The 14,085-nt window shown below is 51.7% G+C and overlaps 6 protein-coding genes across 6 annotated transcripts; 2 read left to right on the top strand and 4 right to left on the bottom strand.

The window, feature by feature from the left end:
* Positions 1–713: 713 nt before the first annotated feature.
* BDZ99DRAFT_389863 (HET-domain-containing protein) lies at positions 714–2,232 on the bottom strand (the record flags this gene model as incomplete). Its single annotated transcript, XM_033715660.1, has 2 exons — positions 714–1,258; positions 1,329–2,232. Coding segments are annotated over 2 exons (1,449 nt in total), but the record flags the coding sequence as incomplete, so codon positions are not given.
* Positions 2,233–5,153: 2,921 nt separating this feature from the next.
* Positions 5,154–8,197, top strand: BDZ99DRAFT_532654 (uncharacterized protein; the record flags this gene model as incomplete). Its single annotated transcript, XM_033726488.1, has 2 exons — positions 5,154–5,310; positions 5,365–8,197. The coding sequence occupies 2 exons, from the start codon at positions 5,154–5,156 to the stop codon at positions 7,821–7,823; spliced, it is 2,616 nt and encodes an 871-aa protein (XP_033575664.1). The 3' UTR covers positions 7,824–8,197.
* Positions 8,198–8,318: 121 nt separating this feature from the next.
* Positions 8,319–8,795, bottom strand: BDZ99DRAFT_418067 (uncharacterized protein; the record flags this gene model as incomplete). Its single annotated transcript, XM_033716844.1, has 1 exon — positions 8,319–8,795. A coding segment is annotated over one exon (477 nt), but the record flags the coding sequence as incomplete, so codon positions are not given.
* Positions 8,796–9,489: 694 nt separating this feature from the next.
* Positions 9,490–10,725, bottom strand: BDZ99DRAFT_444427 (DUF453-domain-containing protein; the record flags this gene model as incomplete). Its single annotated transcript, XM_033717886.1, has 1 exon — positions 9,490–10,725. One exon carries the CDS (start codon positions 10,723–10,725, stop codon positions 9,490–9,492), a length of 1,236 nt encoding a protein of 411 aa, XP_033575662.1.
* Positions 10,726–10,908: 183 nt separating this feature from the next.
* On the top strand, positions 10,909–12,093 carry BDZ99DRAFT_532652 (mitochondrial co-chaperone-like protein GrpE; the record flags this gene model as incomplete). The annotated part of the gene is made up of 3 exons (XM_033726487.1): positions 10,909–11,187; positions 11,310–11,711; positions 11,766–12,093. The coding sequence occupies 3 exons, from the start codon at positions 10,909–10,911 to the stop codon at positions 11,796–11,798; spliced, it is 714 nt and encodes a 237-aa protein (XP_033575661.1). The 3' UTR covers positions 11,799–12,093.
* An 816-nt stretch (positions 12,094–12,909) lies between these two features.
* BDZ99DRAFT_37925 (uncharacterized protein) lies at positions 12,910–13,518 on the bottom strand. Its single transcript, XM_033715141.1, has 2 exons — positions 13,082–13,518; positions 12,910–13,031 (listed from the first exon to the last, which is right to left on the bottom strand). Exon 1 carries the CDS (start codon positions 13,440–13,442, stop codon positions 13,140–13,142), a length of 303 nt encoding a protein of 100 aa, XP_033575660.1. The 5' UTR covers positions 13,443–13,518; the 3' UTR covers positions 12,910–13,031; positions 13,082–13,139.
* Positions 13,519–14,085: the final 567 nt, after the last annotated feature.

Raw genomic sequence — 14,085 nt, 5'->3', positions numbered from 1 at the left:
TTACAATAGACGTTCTAATAAATCTAGCTGTCTCACACAGCATGGGATCTAGCTCATCTGTGTATTCTCATTCCTGGTCGCCGTTTTCTGTGGTCCCGGGCTTAGAACTTCGTACTATCGAATACATGTACATTCACTAAGAACTCATCCCCCTCACCCGACTATTCTATCCAAAATTTGAGCGGCTGACCTTGCTGAAGCCACCCATACGCCCGTTGATCGAGGTCTCGAAAATGCACAGCACCCATTCTCCGATAGACCAATCCCTCTTCCGTGTTCGGCCGCTGCAGCATCAACTTTTCAAAAGCATCCATTCGCCATTTGGGTTCCCTTAGACTTGTCAAGTCTCCACAGCCCTCCCGAAACGCGCGAAATCGCTCTGCTTGGTGCTCGTACCACAGCGACCGTTTTGTGAGAAGAAGACCAATGCCGGAGTATGTCTTTGGGAATGGGGTATCACCTGGAATATGTGATTTGGTGGTATTTGAGATACTTGCCGCAAGAATCACGAATTCGCATTGATTTGATTCAATGCTTGTGCTCGCCAATGGTTCATCAGGAAAGGCGTCGAGGTGAATAGATCCCTTTGATCCAATGAGAACCTCGAGACGATAGCCGTCATTCGCAGCAACTATATTTCCGTTATTGATATACCCCGCGATATCCAACGCTTTACTCCTTAGTTTCGGCTCTGTGTCAGGACTTGTTATTGGTTCGATCGTAAAGCTCACATCGCCACCTTTGTGGTTCTTGACTTTATAAGACCTCATTGCTAGCCGATGCTGAGGTAAGATGGGCCCCTTGATGCTCGCCCATGACCAACTGGGAATATCAATCTGGAGCTCAGGAAACCTCTCACTTCTATCGATATCGCGGACTCTCCAAGCCAGCTGTTCCTCCAAGAAAGTCGACCACATGCCGACAACATATTCCTCGGACGAAATATCGCGCAACAGCTTCGCGACGCTCCATATCGCTACCGTTTTATCGCCTTGATTAGTGAGATTGCAGTCGGTGTAGTTCTGGACCGCCGACATCCAGAATGTGTATGAGCTTTCGTCGTCATTCGCGCCGCATAGGGCACGGGAAGAGATTTGGCTTTGGTCTAGCCGACCACGCCAGTGTCGGTCAGTGCTTGCCTTTTTATCTAAGTGGAGGGGGAGGCCAGTAGGGAACGCTTCACAGGCCGAGAGTGTGTTGCAGTCCCAGAAGATCTGATGTTTAGTGAAATGGAGGATGCGAGGGGAGAGCATGCGTTCTGCCATGGTCAGGTTCAGCATGAGTGGCCTGACGCGTGCTGGCGGTTTGTAGGTCTGTTTGGTACTCACCTTGAAACACCCATCCACGGGTGTAAATGAAAGAGTTCAAAAGCTCTCTCTCCCACAAGTCAGCCGGAACGATAGTCCACGCCTTTTTCCCCAATCCGTAAGTCGCTTCGGTAGCACGGAACTCCACAGGAAGAACAGCATGCGGATCACGTTTTCTGAAAAGGCCACCATATCCATCGCTTGAGTCCGCTGCGACGATGTTGCAGTACGAGTACCGGTAGACCTTATGCATGAGATCACCTTCTTTTACGAAGTCGCCGTACGGCTCCTGGACGATGACTAGGCTGTCAATCCAGATATACCGGATCTTCAAGAATCGAGTAATCTCAATTGCCTGCTGGAAGTTGGGTGGTAGCTCACTCATCTTGATGCCGTTCAGCAGATGCTTTGCCATGTTCCATACAGTCGTGGTCAGAAATTTCTTCTCCGGCGGTCCCCATGCATGACTCAATGTGCAATATGGGCCCTTCACCTTCGTTATTTTGGTTTCTATAAGACGGACGACGTTTTCATCACCGGTATCAACATCAATGAGCCGAGTTGGCAGGAAAGAGGCGCCGGGACGCTTGTCGTCGGGGTTCTTGCTGCAGCCTGCATGATGTCTGGTACAGGTCTCCATCCACTCTTTGATCTGATATCCGCCACTCTCTTTGGGGTCTGTGGAGTGTTGTAGTTCATTGGAGGAAGGTATGTGGAAATCGTTTCCCGGAAAGAAACGAAACGATTTAGATACGAGTGTAGGCTGCGTGGACCAAAATCTCAAAATCATTGACCCTTTGAGTTCTCTACCACGGGGTAAAGTGCGGAAGGCCCAGTGATACAACGGCCAAGCCTGGCGGCTCGATGAGAGCTCTCCAGTGCTATCGGTGGAGTACAATAATGAGCAAAAGATGCAACGATCCATGGACATTTCGGCATCATGAGCTGAGACATGATGTTGGCCCGATGATGCTCCAGATCCTAGTACATGTCTTGTGCAGAAGTCACATATTGCTTTCTTAGATTGCCGCGGCGGGAGAGCTGGCTCTGTGGTGCTACTAAGGGATAACTCATTCAACTGAACGGGAAGAGTGAGGCTACTCACGTTCTCGGTGCTATCCATCCTAGATGGGGACTGGATCAATCCTTCCTCTTTGCCGACGTATAATGGACTATTGAGCATACGCTTTGACCCAAGCAAGCCAAGCGCATTGTCAATACTTCCGGGGGGCGTTGAAACGGCCGTACCACTATCCAGTGTATCGAAAGTACTCCCCAAGAGCCGTGGCGTTTCGAGCAACTGCTCCGACGTAGTGACAGCAGCTTCATACTCCGTATCATACCCGAGTTGGCGCTTTGTCCACGTTAAAGACTCGTTGTAGTTCTCCTGCACATAAAGAGTGAAAGCAGGTTTACAACAGATATCGACTTCTCGATTTATCGTACGCGGGTCGGTGAGCCATCCATTTGCTGCATTGAAGACATCCTCCACGCCTCTTGGGTAATCCAAGTTTCGACACGTGCTTTGAGCAAGACGAATACACTCTTCGAGTTTCACCAATGATATGCCGTGGTGGTTGTGCGCGGCGGCAGCAATGGCAAGCAGTGACAGTAAACCTTGAGGTTCTGGTCGGCATTCAATGAATTTCATCTCGGCATCGAAGAAAGCAATGACGTCTCTGGGCAGCCTGTCATCGACCTGATCCGCATTGAAAAATGAAAAGTCGTCCTGCATAAAGATATCCTCCAGATAGAGCAGTGCAAGTGTAACGTTCCCTCCCACTTTAGACTTGATGTACTCGACGATTTGCCTGCCCACATCCGGTCCAACGTCGTAGTGGTACATCTTGATTTTCTCCGTGATGAAATCCTCTAGTGGGAAATCTCCCAACTTGACACTGACATGCCGGTAAGTCTCCTCAAAGTCGGCGTCTTCGCACTCGTGGAATTTATCCAGGTCTTTCTTCTTTCTACAGTCATAGCACAGCCAGAAGACTTTACACTTCGAGCATTCCCACCAGAGTTCCAGCTCTTCTAATTCGCATTCGTCGCATAGTGCATTGTGGGGAGCGGAGAATACGGGAACTCTCCTGGTAGTCATCACCTTCACCCCGCTCGTCTGTAGAAGTGAGAGCTGGAAGTCGATGACAGATTGTAATGCTTCATTGATGCGGTCGTATCCATCCAGGATGAGGTATTTGCAGGTGTCGGGTGAGGCGTTGCTTAAAGTGGTACCCAACTTCTGGATTCGCTCTACAACTGGCTTTCCTTCTTCACAAGCAAGCTGATACTCGGTGAACTCGTCACTATACTCGTCGCCCAGTGAGTTATGAATACATTGGAGAAGGTCCTCGACGAAATCTAACGAAGTAGACGCGACGTGTTCACTAATAGAAATCGATGCGATCGCTGTTCTAGCTCCGTTCAATTCATGGTGCAGCCGACTCGTAGCAACGGCAGCGAGCGTAGTCTATACTATAAGCAATGCATCTTGACACTATGCCAGTGGGTCTCACCTTGCCACATCCTGGTTCTCCATAGCAGTGAAGCTGCCAAGACGTGATGCTAGTTGACCATGCACAGAACGCTGGCGACTGGAAAAATTTGTCAAACAAATCAGGATTGATATCGGCGCCAATGACCTGGTTCTGGGCCAAAGCTGAATGCAAGACATGAGCTCGTAATGCGAAAGGATCCGGCGTGACATTCGCTTTATCCGCCATTTGTTCATGTCTTAGAGCGAATCACGCTGAAGATTGCTTCGTTACACGAGGAAACCCGCGGTGGTCGTTCTTCTTCGTGAGTTCGACATGTACTCGGACGCAAGGCATGGATTGAGATAGTAATTGCAGGCTGAAGCAGAGGGCGAAAAGGTCAACGGGCTGTAAGGCTTCCGATGTTGCTTTGGCCGTATGACAAAGTAGAATAAGAAGGCAACAGGCACCGCTTGGCAGCAGGAGTCTGGGCCCATTTAAAGTAAATACGACACCGGTCAAGCTGGGTGGCAAGTTTCAGCCTTACCTACCACTGCCTTGTCTCATCCCAAAGCAGACTAGTAAATGCAGACCCCCTTTTGAGCAGTCGTACACCCATTTATCTAATATTTTCCGTCTACTCAGCTGCTTTAGCCGACCGACCCCTCTAGAGCGGCAATAGCAAGTCCATCTTACCATATTAACCCCGCTACACCTCTACACCTTACACGTCACACTGTTCCACACAGTCGCGCAACGCTTACAGATACCGATGCTAGCAGCTGTCGGTCTCCGGTCCCGTAAAGTGCCACACAGGTTAAAGTGACCGGTCATGGCTCAGCAGGCAGCCTCCTCCTTCAGCTGCAAGAGGCGCTGCTATCATCTACCAGTAAAAACAGATAGCTCAGCAGAAGAATTCAAGAGGGGCAACGGAAGGTTGTAACCTAGCTGAACTATGCCGGGGTTATGGAAGATAGGAGTATTCGCAACCTCATCTACGAAAAGGGGATATGCGGCTCCATCCCAAATTAGGAGAGTGGGCTTTCCCACATCGTTTGCCTTAACAACCAGCGCGGGCCAGTAGTCGTTGAAGCTCACGGCAGTACGCGGTGAACCGTTCCAGCTCGGCCCTGCCGAGCTGACGTTCGTTCACTGGTCGGAAGCCAAGAGCACGTACATGTACTCCATAATCTCCGGGAGTTGGTGGTTGCATGAAGGCTGAGCCATGCATGAACTCAGCTGGCATTAGCAGATATCTCATGTCGCACAAGATGGCTCATTCGTTAAAACATGGACAAGTTCCGCTGAGTCTTTCATATAAACCTTTAGCTAGTTCGATCTTATGCTGTCTGCATTTCCGACTTCGTTCACCATGTCGTTCGCTAAACTACTGGTCGTTTCCTTGTGTCTCTTTCCATTTGGCTCTGCGAAACCTTTGAAGGGCACGTTCGCTCCTCGTCAGGATCCGTCAAGTCCTTTGCTGGCCGATTCCACTGCTTGCGGAGACATTATTGTTGCAGTAAACAACAGTATATACTCTCCTCCTCGTCACACGGTGACCCTTCAGACTAACATATTTGAAGACTACACACTCTTTCGCGCATCATGGGTTTACGAATGCCTGCAGAGCGTTCCATTCAATTCGGCCGTCGCAACGCGATTTCTCGACTACTACAACATGACCCTACAGTTCCAGTCCACAACAGGCTATCTTAAAGTGCCACCGGCAGGCTACCAACGACCTTCTTTCGACGTCAACCAGGCCTTGGAGGACATCAAGCAGAACGTGACTGCGGGTGTTTATAAGAACCAGTACGAATTTGAAGCGCATCTTCAGCTTCTGGTTACGCAGCTGCGCGATACCCACGTGATCCTCAATGCTGGTGCTCTCTCGGCCTTCTCCTTTGTCAGCCCGTATGGGCTTGTAAGTGCATCCGTCGACGGCAAACAAGCACCTGAGATCTACCTGGACGATGATCTGTACAGGGCTTGGGCAATCGACGGAGACAAAGCGTCGCCTATTGCTCAAATCAACGGTGTAGATGTCATCGAGTATCTCGCGCGTTTTGCCGAACGAAACTCTGCAGGTTTCTTGGAGCCGCACGCAGATTGGAACGCAGTTATGGATAGCCCAGCACTCGACGTCCAGGGATACTTGAGCACTTTCCAGTCGGCGACGCTGTACCCCGGTGATGATACCTTTGGTGATGCGCTCAACTTCACGCTCAAAAATGGCACGACGATCGAGACCGTGTGGTGGGCGTTCTGCGTCGACTGCACGGATACCGGTCCTCTTACTACTGGTGGCGACTTCTACAACTACTTTGTGCTCGGCTTTCTGCCGGATAGCTACGAGAAGGGCGCTCAATGGTGGCCGATTTGGGAAAGTGAAGCTAGCACCCCAAGCAACGACAGCGACAGCGACAGCTATCTCGTGGATATACTGAAAACCTACTGTGCCCTTGGACATACTTCAACACCAAATTGGTGCATCGACAGCTTCGGCGCATACCCGAATAATCCGGTCGTCGCCCAAGCTAATCTCTCTATCGATGGAGGGGGTATTGTGTCCGGCTACATGCTCGACGATGTCTTCACCGCCGTGCTTAGTATTCCATCCTTCTTTCAAAGCGGCGATGATACTCTGGAATTCCGACAAGCAATTTTGGATTTCATTGGCAACGCATCCCAAACCAAAGCTTCTCGCGTAGTGATCGACTTGCAAAAGAACACGGGGGGGCTCACCTTCCTTGCCTACGATACATTCAAGCAATTCTTCCCCAACCTTGAGCCCAACGGAGCAAGCCGCCAGCGCAGCCACGAGCTAAGCAATATCTTAGGTGAAGCGTATACCGCGTGGTGGGACCTCCCGGAGACTAACCACTCAGACAACTATCAGTATGCGGCGAGCGAGTGGATTGTCACCAACCGTATCAACGTCGCCACAGGAAAGACTTTCTCTTCATGGGAAGAGTTCTACGGCCCTGAAGTCAACAATGGCGATACATTCTCTGGAGCCCAACGATATAACCTCTCCGACGAGATCTTTGACTATGCCGCATTCCGCGACTATCCATGGGGCTACGATCCAAGGTTCCCACTGAATGATACTACCCCAAATTGGGCGGCAGAGGACATCGTAATTTTGACTGATGGCCTCTGCGGCTCTGCCTGTGCCCTTTTCGTCGAGTTCATGACGCATCAAGCCGGTGTTCGGACAGTCGCTGTTGGTGGACAACCCACTAACGGACCAATGCAAGCAGTGAGCGGCACCCGAAGTGCTGCTGCCTATTCGGCAGACGCACTTGACTATGACTTTGGTGAAGGATTAGAGTTCCCCGTCGACAAACCCGATGTAGCCTCGAAGCTTCCCAACCGCACTGACACCGGAATGTGGACCGAATACGCTGGTTTCACCATCAGGAATCAAGTGCGCGGAAACGACTTCAAGCCTCTGCAGTTCCAGTACCAAGCCGCTGATTGCCGAATCTACTACACTCTCGACACCGTCTACAATATGACCCAGCTTTGGCGTTATGCTGCGCGCGCAGCATGGGATGACGCGAGCCTCTGCGTAGAAGATTCCACGGGCTACCCAACAGCTCGCAACGAGACATCAACAAAAGCCCCGCCATCGCCGAATCCCAAAGAGACAAAAGCTTTTGATTTTGACTCCCTTCTCGAGTCTCCCTTCGCTGGTAACTCTACATTCGAGTTGACCGACGGGCCTGTGTCAGTCTCGAAAGGAGCGGGACAGATCACATCGTGCAAGGCCAACGGAGCTTGTGATAGTGGATCGTGTCTACCCATGCAGCTGTCTTGCTTTGGGAAGTATATTCCTGTCTACGCCTGTCTACCGACTTGCGATCTCGCCAAAGGTCCTCTCGGCGGTTGTACAGGGGCTGGTGCATATTGCGACCCGGATGGCATTTTGAGCAGCAAACAGAATGGGCGTGGAGCTAGTGGCGGTACAAATGCGATTAGGAGAACAGGGCATTGCAAAACGACTATTCCATCAAAACAGGTTGCATGTCCGAGATGAGGAGGGTGTAATTTCTAATGTTTCCTTTTGCGTATAAGCTTAGTGGATCCTTGAATGCGGTAGATAATAGAGGATATGAATAGATTGTACAATACCCAATTCTGCACTAGGTATCATTGTGACTTCCTCTACAAGCGCGTTTTCTTTTGGTCAAGGACTGATGCGGTTGCAGAGGTTAGCCATGAGAGTTTGAATGCTCAATAGAACTTTTTCTACCAAGGGGAGAACATGTCATACCCTATTCTCACCTTCTCCTTGCCATAGTCCCCCAGAACAATCGTCACTTGATCAACAAGAACATCCCAAAGAGGGCTACAATGAAACAATTTCTTCCACCGTTACGATTTAAAACTTGACCGTCGTGGCATTTCAATATACCCAGCACGTCCCTATCCCCCCAGATTCATCTCCCCAACCCCTACCAATAATCCTCCAACCACAATCTGATGCCCCCCAGACACGCCCCTTTCCTCAACACCCCATACCCCTCACGGAGCCTCCTCCCGCTCTCACAACCACCTCCCCAACACACGCCTCAATCGGAATCCGCCAAAGCACCAGATACTCGCTCTCATGTTGGCCCCCTCCCCCTCCCCCTTCCCCAGCTCCAGCACCTAACAAATCCGCCGCGCGAAAGATGGGTCCAGGTCCGAGTGCAGCCGTGTTGATCTGCGTGACATAGCACACTGCATCTCCCTTCAAGGCACTGATAGCTTGCGCCCAGTTGATAGCGTGCGCGCGATCAGCGAAGAGGGAGATGAAGGGGGAGGGCGAGCGAGAGCGCCAGTCGAAGTGGGCGCTGGCGTGGTGGCGTAGAGCAGTGGTGGACGAGATAGTGGTTGTGGTATTTGCGGCGACGAAACCGGTCGCGGTGAGGACGGTGCGTGAGCCTGGGTAGTCGACGCGGTAGAGGAAGGGAGGAAGGGAGAGGGGGTTGGTTGTTGTAGATGAAGTGGGCGAGGAAGAGGTTGTGGGCGAGGTGGTGTAAGAGATTGGCATTGCTGGGATGCTTAGGGCGGAGAGAAAAGGGGGGGAGGAGGCGTACTGGTGGTCTGGGGATGGACTCGGCTTTGACTTTGAGGTAGACTTGGCTTCGACTTTGACCTCGATGGAGATGTACGTATGTATTCAGGCGACGCAGTACGACAAGACACCGCGAATGAGGGATGAAGATGATGGGAAAGGCGCTGAGGGGTCGGGGACTCCCAGTTTTCTGCGAGTCGGAGCGGTGTGGGGGATATATGTCCGATGCCGTCGCTGTGGATATGCAAACGGAGGGTGGAGATGAGGCGCGTTCGATGCGCATAGCTGCCTTCGGGCCTAGAACTAGTATTGCTGTGATAGGAAGTATAAAGACGTGAGCGATTTTCAATAGGAGTAATAAGCCCGAAGCAAGAGATTTCGTTCCTGGTCGGAGCTGGAGAGGGATACTGGACGGATAGATGCAGTAGTTGGCGCCATCGAGACCCGTAGTGCGTACCGCTGGAACAACGCTATGCCTTGCATGGGCCTTTATAGCAACTCGATGCTAAGTATGTTGCTAGTGCATGGATGCTAGATTTCGTCCAAATTGGTTATTTGAAAGGTTGGAATTGACATGGATGGGTATCTGCAGTAAAATAGATAGGACATGACAGACAAGAAAGACATCATCCCGGTCGAATGCTCATGCGTTATAGTACACTTTACCATCAAAGATCCTCCTCGCAGTCCTAAAAACAGTTGCGCACTCGGCGTCGCCATCTTCATCCATTGTAGCGTCAATCTGTATTCGCCCACTCGCATGCCCGATCGTGACCATGTCTGCATTGACCGGCTTCGACGCCAGACACTGCTCGACAATTGACCCCTTGATCTTCGACGCGACAGCCGTGCAGAGCGCCGCCGTCAACGGACTTGCACGGTGCGGTTGCTCATCAGAGATGAACCTGATTACCACATCGACTGAGCTTTCTTCTATTGTTTCTCCCGACAACACCTTATGCGTGGCCGCCTTCGACACAATGCCAACCTTCGGTATCGTCCTGGGAACTTCGCTCTCATTCTTCACAAGTCCCATAGCTACTGCACCAGCTCTTCGAATCTCATCCAGTAGCGCCAGTTTCTCTGGCATCTTGTTGAAATCGGCCGGCAAAATCGTCCCTGGTACCCCTACATCTTCCGCTCTTACAAAAACACATGGATTAGCGGCGTCCACAAGACTGACCTCGACTCCCTTAATCTTCTGCACAACCTGTCCAGTCGGCAACAACTTCCCCGTCTTCGCGCCGCCAGGCCTTAGAAAGTCCAGCTGTATCTTCGCGCCAGTCCCTGCGACACCGTCAATGGTGTAGTCCCCCTCTACCACCACTTGGCTATCAACGACGAGAAATGTGCTGCGTATCACAACTCCAGTATTGGTGTTATGAATCCGCACCGTAACCTCCCCGTCCTTACCCACCTCAAACAGCCCCGAATTGACAGCATACGGCCCAATGGCACTAATCATGTTCCCGCAGTTCCCCGCCATGTCCACTTCGTCTCTCTCAATGCCTATGCCTACGAATGTGTAGTCGACATTGCAGTCTGGGCGTGTGCTTGGCGCTACGATGCATATTTTAGAGAGCGAGGAGATGCCGGCGCCCATGCCGTCGAGCTGGCGCCCGTACGGGTCTGGGGAGCCCATCAGCTGGAGGAAGATGGGAGGCCAAGATGAGCGGTCGACGGAGAGGTCTTTGGGTTGGAATATGAGGGCGCGCGACGTGCCGCCGCGGTAGTAGGAGGCGTCTATAGAGCGTTGCGGCATCTGAGGGAAAGATGTGGCGGAGAAGGGTCGGGTTGAGGTGGTGTTTCGGAGGGATAGCGTTTTAGTTTTATATTTCTGAGCTCGTAGACATCGCAGGCATATTGAACCCGTTTTCATTGTAGCCATTGCAGCAATTGGGATGTGGATGTCGTCTGGCTATGTCGAGTAGGAATAAATTGAAGTCGTACCTCCTAGCTGCTCACGGACCACCCGCCGCTTCAATGGATCCATCATCATTCCCGATTTTTCTCTCGCCGCCTCATCTTTACCATCACCTCCATACATACACAACCAGCCATCATGATCCAGCGAAATATCCTCCGGAGCGCGAACGCAGCCCTGCGGTCACAGTCATCATTTGCTCCGTTACGGGCCGCGAGGCCGGCGGGGTTCACAGCTCGCGTGATGCCCATGCCATCACAGCGGGCAGCGGCGAGATGGTACTCTGATGCGCCGGCGGCGAAGGAGGGCGAAGCCGCGAAGGAGGAAGAGGCGAAGCCATCAGAGACGAAGCCATCGGAAGCGGATGAGTTGAAGGCGACGGTGGAGAAGAAGGATAAGGAGATTTTGGATTGGAAGGTATGCCTCGACAATATATGCACCCCACGGCCCTTGCCCAGCTTTCTGTCTATTCCTTTTGATCCACGGACTCGTAGCGACTCGCTGAATTAAACCGAGCCCGTTACTGACAGCCTGTAAAGGACAAATACCTCCGCAGCGTTGCCGACTTCCGCAACCTTCAAGACCGCACGAAACGCGAAGTCCAAGCCGCCAAAGATTTCGCCCTCCAACGATTCGCCCGGGACCTCGTCGAATCTGTTGACAACCTCGACCGCGCTCTTATCACCGTTCCAGCCGAATCGTTGAACGCGGAAAATAAGGACCTCGTCACGTTACACGATGGCCTCAAGATGACGGAGAGCATTCTCATGAGCACGTTGAAGAAGCACGGATTGGAGAGATTCGACCCGAGTACTGAGGGGATGAAGTTTGATCCCAACATCCACGAGGCTGTGTTCCAGACACCCCAGCCGGATAAGGAGGATGGGACCGTGTTCCACACGCAGCAGAAGGGCTTCTTGCTCAATGGACGGGTCTTGAGGGCAAGTCTTTAACACAACACACCCGTCGTATTCTAAGTTGCTAACTCTCTACAGGCCGCCAAAGTCGGAGTTGTCAAGAACTCGTAGAGCACCGCCGCCCCATTTTCGCCTCCTCCTCCAACCACTACCTCCTCGCACCTCCATCCATCCCGACACCCTTCTCGCATTTGTATAAACAGGCTTTCGACTCGGCTCCTCGCGCACTAAAAAATGGCGTTATTAGATTGATCTAGTGTACTTATATCCCCTCTCCTCGCGCGGTCGACACCGAATCATGTATGGAACCTTGAATTATGGCATCGGGTTTGTAATATAAGAGTCACGATAGTTCATCTATAGGCCTGTCTTGGGAGACAAGGCCTTCTGGTGGGATATGGGATCTGTGGATCAAATCAACATGGCTCTGTGATCTATGATGATTTCTGCCATTGTGCGTGCTGACTGGAAACGTAATAGTGAATGGTTCTTGGTACCGAATGATGAGACAGGTTTTGATACGCAACTACGGACCACGACGACAGAGGACTTTCGCTACCGATGTTCACGACCCAGACTTCCAAGTCTTTTTAAACAACGTTGTCTTTCCCCGCGCTGCTTCCTACTCACAACTCCGAGCTCACCACGCACAGAGCCGCAAAAACCGCGGTGAAGTCCAAATTTCCACCAAACATCTCTCGGAAAGTGTCTTCGATCCCACCAAACACAGTAGATGATGTTGGACTACCACTATCTCCCTCGCGCTACCACCTCCAATTCCACCTCCAACCGTACCTCATCGAGGCCCACCGCCATCACTCCCACCAAAAACAGTACACTGGCGCTCCCCAAAAACCATGTCTGTACTGAACACTGGTCAACATTTATCGCCGCATGCATACCAGAGCATCCTCGCTTAGGCTATGTCACATATGCCATCCGTCGAATCAGGGGAATGCGAGATCTGTGGGGTGGGTTCCTCAAGCAGGAAAACGAAGAGGAGACTGGTGGAATTGAGATGGAGGAGTTAGTGAGGGTTTAAGAGGAATGGTGTGAGGCGGGAGAGTAGAATATGAGATAAACGATTGAGTTATCTGCAAGAAGCATGTCCAGGTGGGCCTTTGGTTTGCAGTTTATTTGGAGACGTTTCATCCACTACTAGATTGTTGTGAATTAGTTTGCTATCTATTTCTGTTTCCTTGGCATAAAGTATCGCGAGCTATTCCATCAGTCACGTTTCACATAATGACCCGTTTTGAGCGCAAGATATGGTATTGTACTTGATTGATCTAATGCACTCTATCCTCAGTGACTCCCACACGCGAATATCATCTCTTTCACAAACTGTAACCATCTTAGTGGAGTGTAAACTTTGGTCCAATGTTGAGACTCACTATCTTTTCCTCTGGGGATGACGGTACAAGAGCAGCCCCTACACCCCTTCACCTACGATTAGTCGTGGCTAACTAGGCAGACATGCAAAAGGTCGAGAGAGTTTTTGTACTCGCCATCTCCGGTATCGGAGGGGTCTTCTGGCGTCTCAAGACCATCCGACTCAGCTGGATGCACAGGGACTGGATCATCTAAAGCCACTTCGTGTCGCATAGCCCCATCCTCTACCTTATGCTCCTCCTCCTCGTTGTCAACTTCGACGGCCACCAAAATACGGCGGCATTGCGGGCAATTAGCCTGATAGACAGCGAAGCGCGAAACCCAGCTTCCAAGGCAATGGGATCCAAACATGTGGCCACACATAGTGCGAACAGCATAGTGGTCTTCTTGCTCCTCCTCATTCTCGTCATCATCCCCAACATGATTCTCCTCTTTCCCCTCCTCTCTTTTTCTGTCCGTAAGCTATTCTCTGCAGATACTGCACTCAGCATCCTCAGGAACATCACACCTCACCGTCACGTTCTCCAGCGTCTCCATCCTCACTGACGAACAGCCTCCGCCGCATGCGTCCGAGCCGGTGTGGCTATACCCACTACACCCACTATACTCCCCAGTCGCACCGGCAATCCCCCCCGCCACTCAAACCCCCCTTACGCCTCAAAACACATGGCGCACCTGAGTCGAGTCAAGATACTCCAACGCTTTCGACAATATCTCCAGCGACAGGACCCTCCGCATACGATCATACGCCCTCTCGAACCTCGGCTGCAGATACCAATCCGGCCGCGCGGCATCCGCCTCATTGATACCGTGGTGGGCGCACATTTCGCGGATGCAAAGCTGCACGGACTGGGTCACGGGCCCGAGCTGCTCTGCCGAAGGGAAGCCGGTTAGCGACGAAGACTTCACGGAAGTGGTGGGAGGAGAGGGAGGAGTCGCAATCTTGGATGACGGGGGCGAGATACTCATCCAGAGCCGCGAGGAGGAAGCCTTGGCGGTGGTGGAG

The sequence above is a fragment of the Mytilinidion resinicola genome (assembly GCF_010093595.1).
Source record: "Mytilinidion resinicola strain CBS 304.34 unplaced genomic scaffold BDZ99scaffold_11, whole genome shotgun sequence".
NCBI lineage: Eukaryota > Fungi > Ascomycota > Dothideomycetes > Mytilinidiales > Mytilinidiaceae > Mytilinidion > Mytilinidion resinicola.
This window is presented reverse-complemented; position numbering and strand designations above follow the sequence as displayed.

What these genes read in the sequence shown, in the direction of transcription:
- BDZ99DRAFT_37925 (XM_033715141.1), bottom strand. Translation starts at nt 13,442, where the DNA reads ATGTGTGGCCACATGTTTGGATCCCATTGCCTTGGAAGCTGGGTTTCG.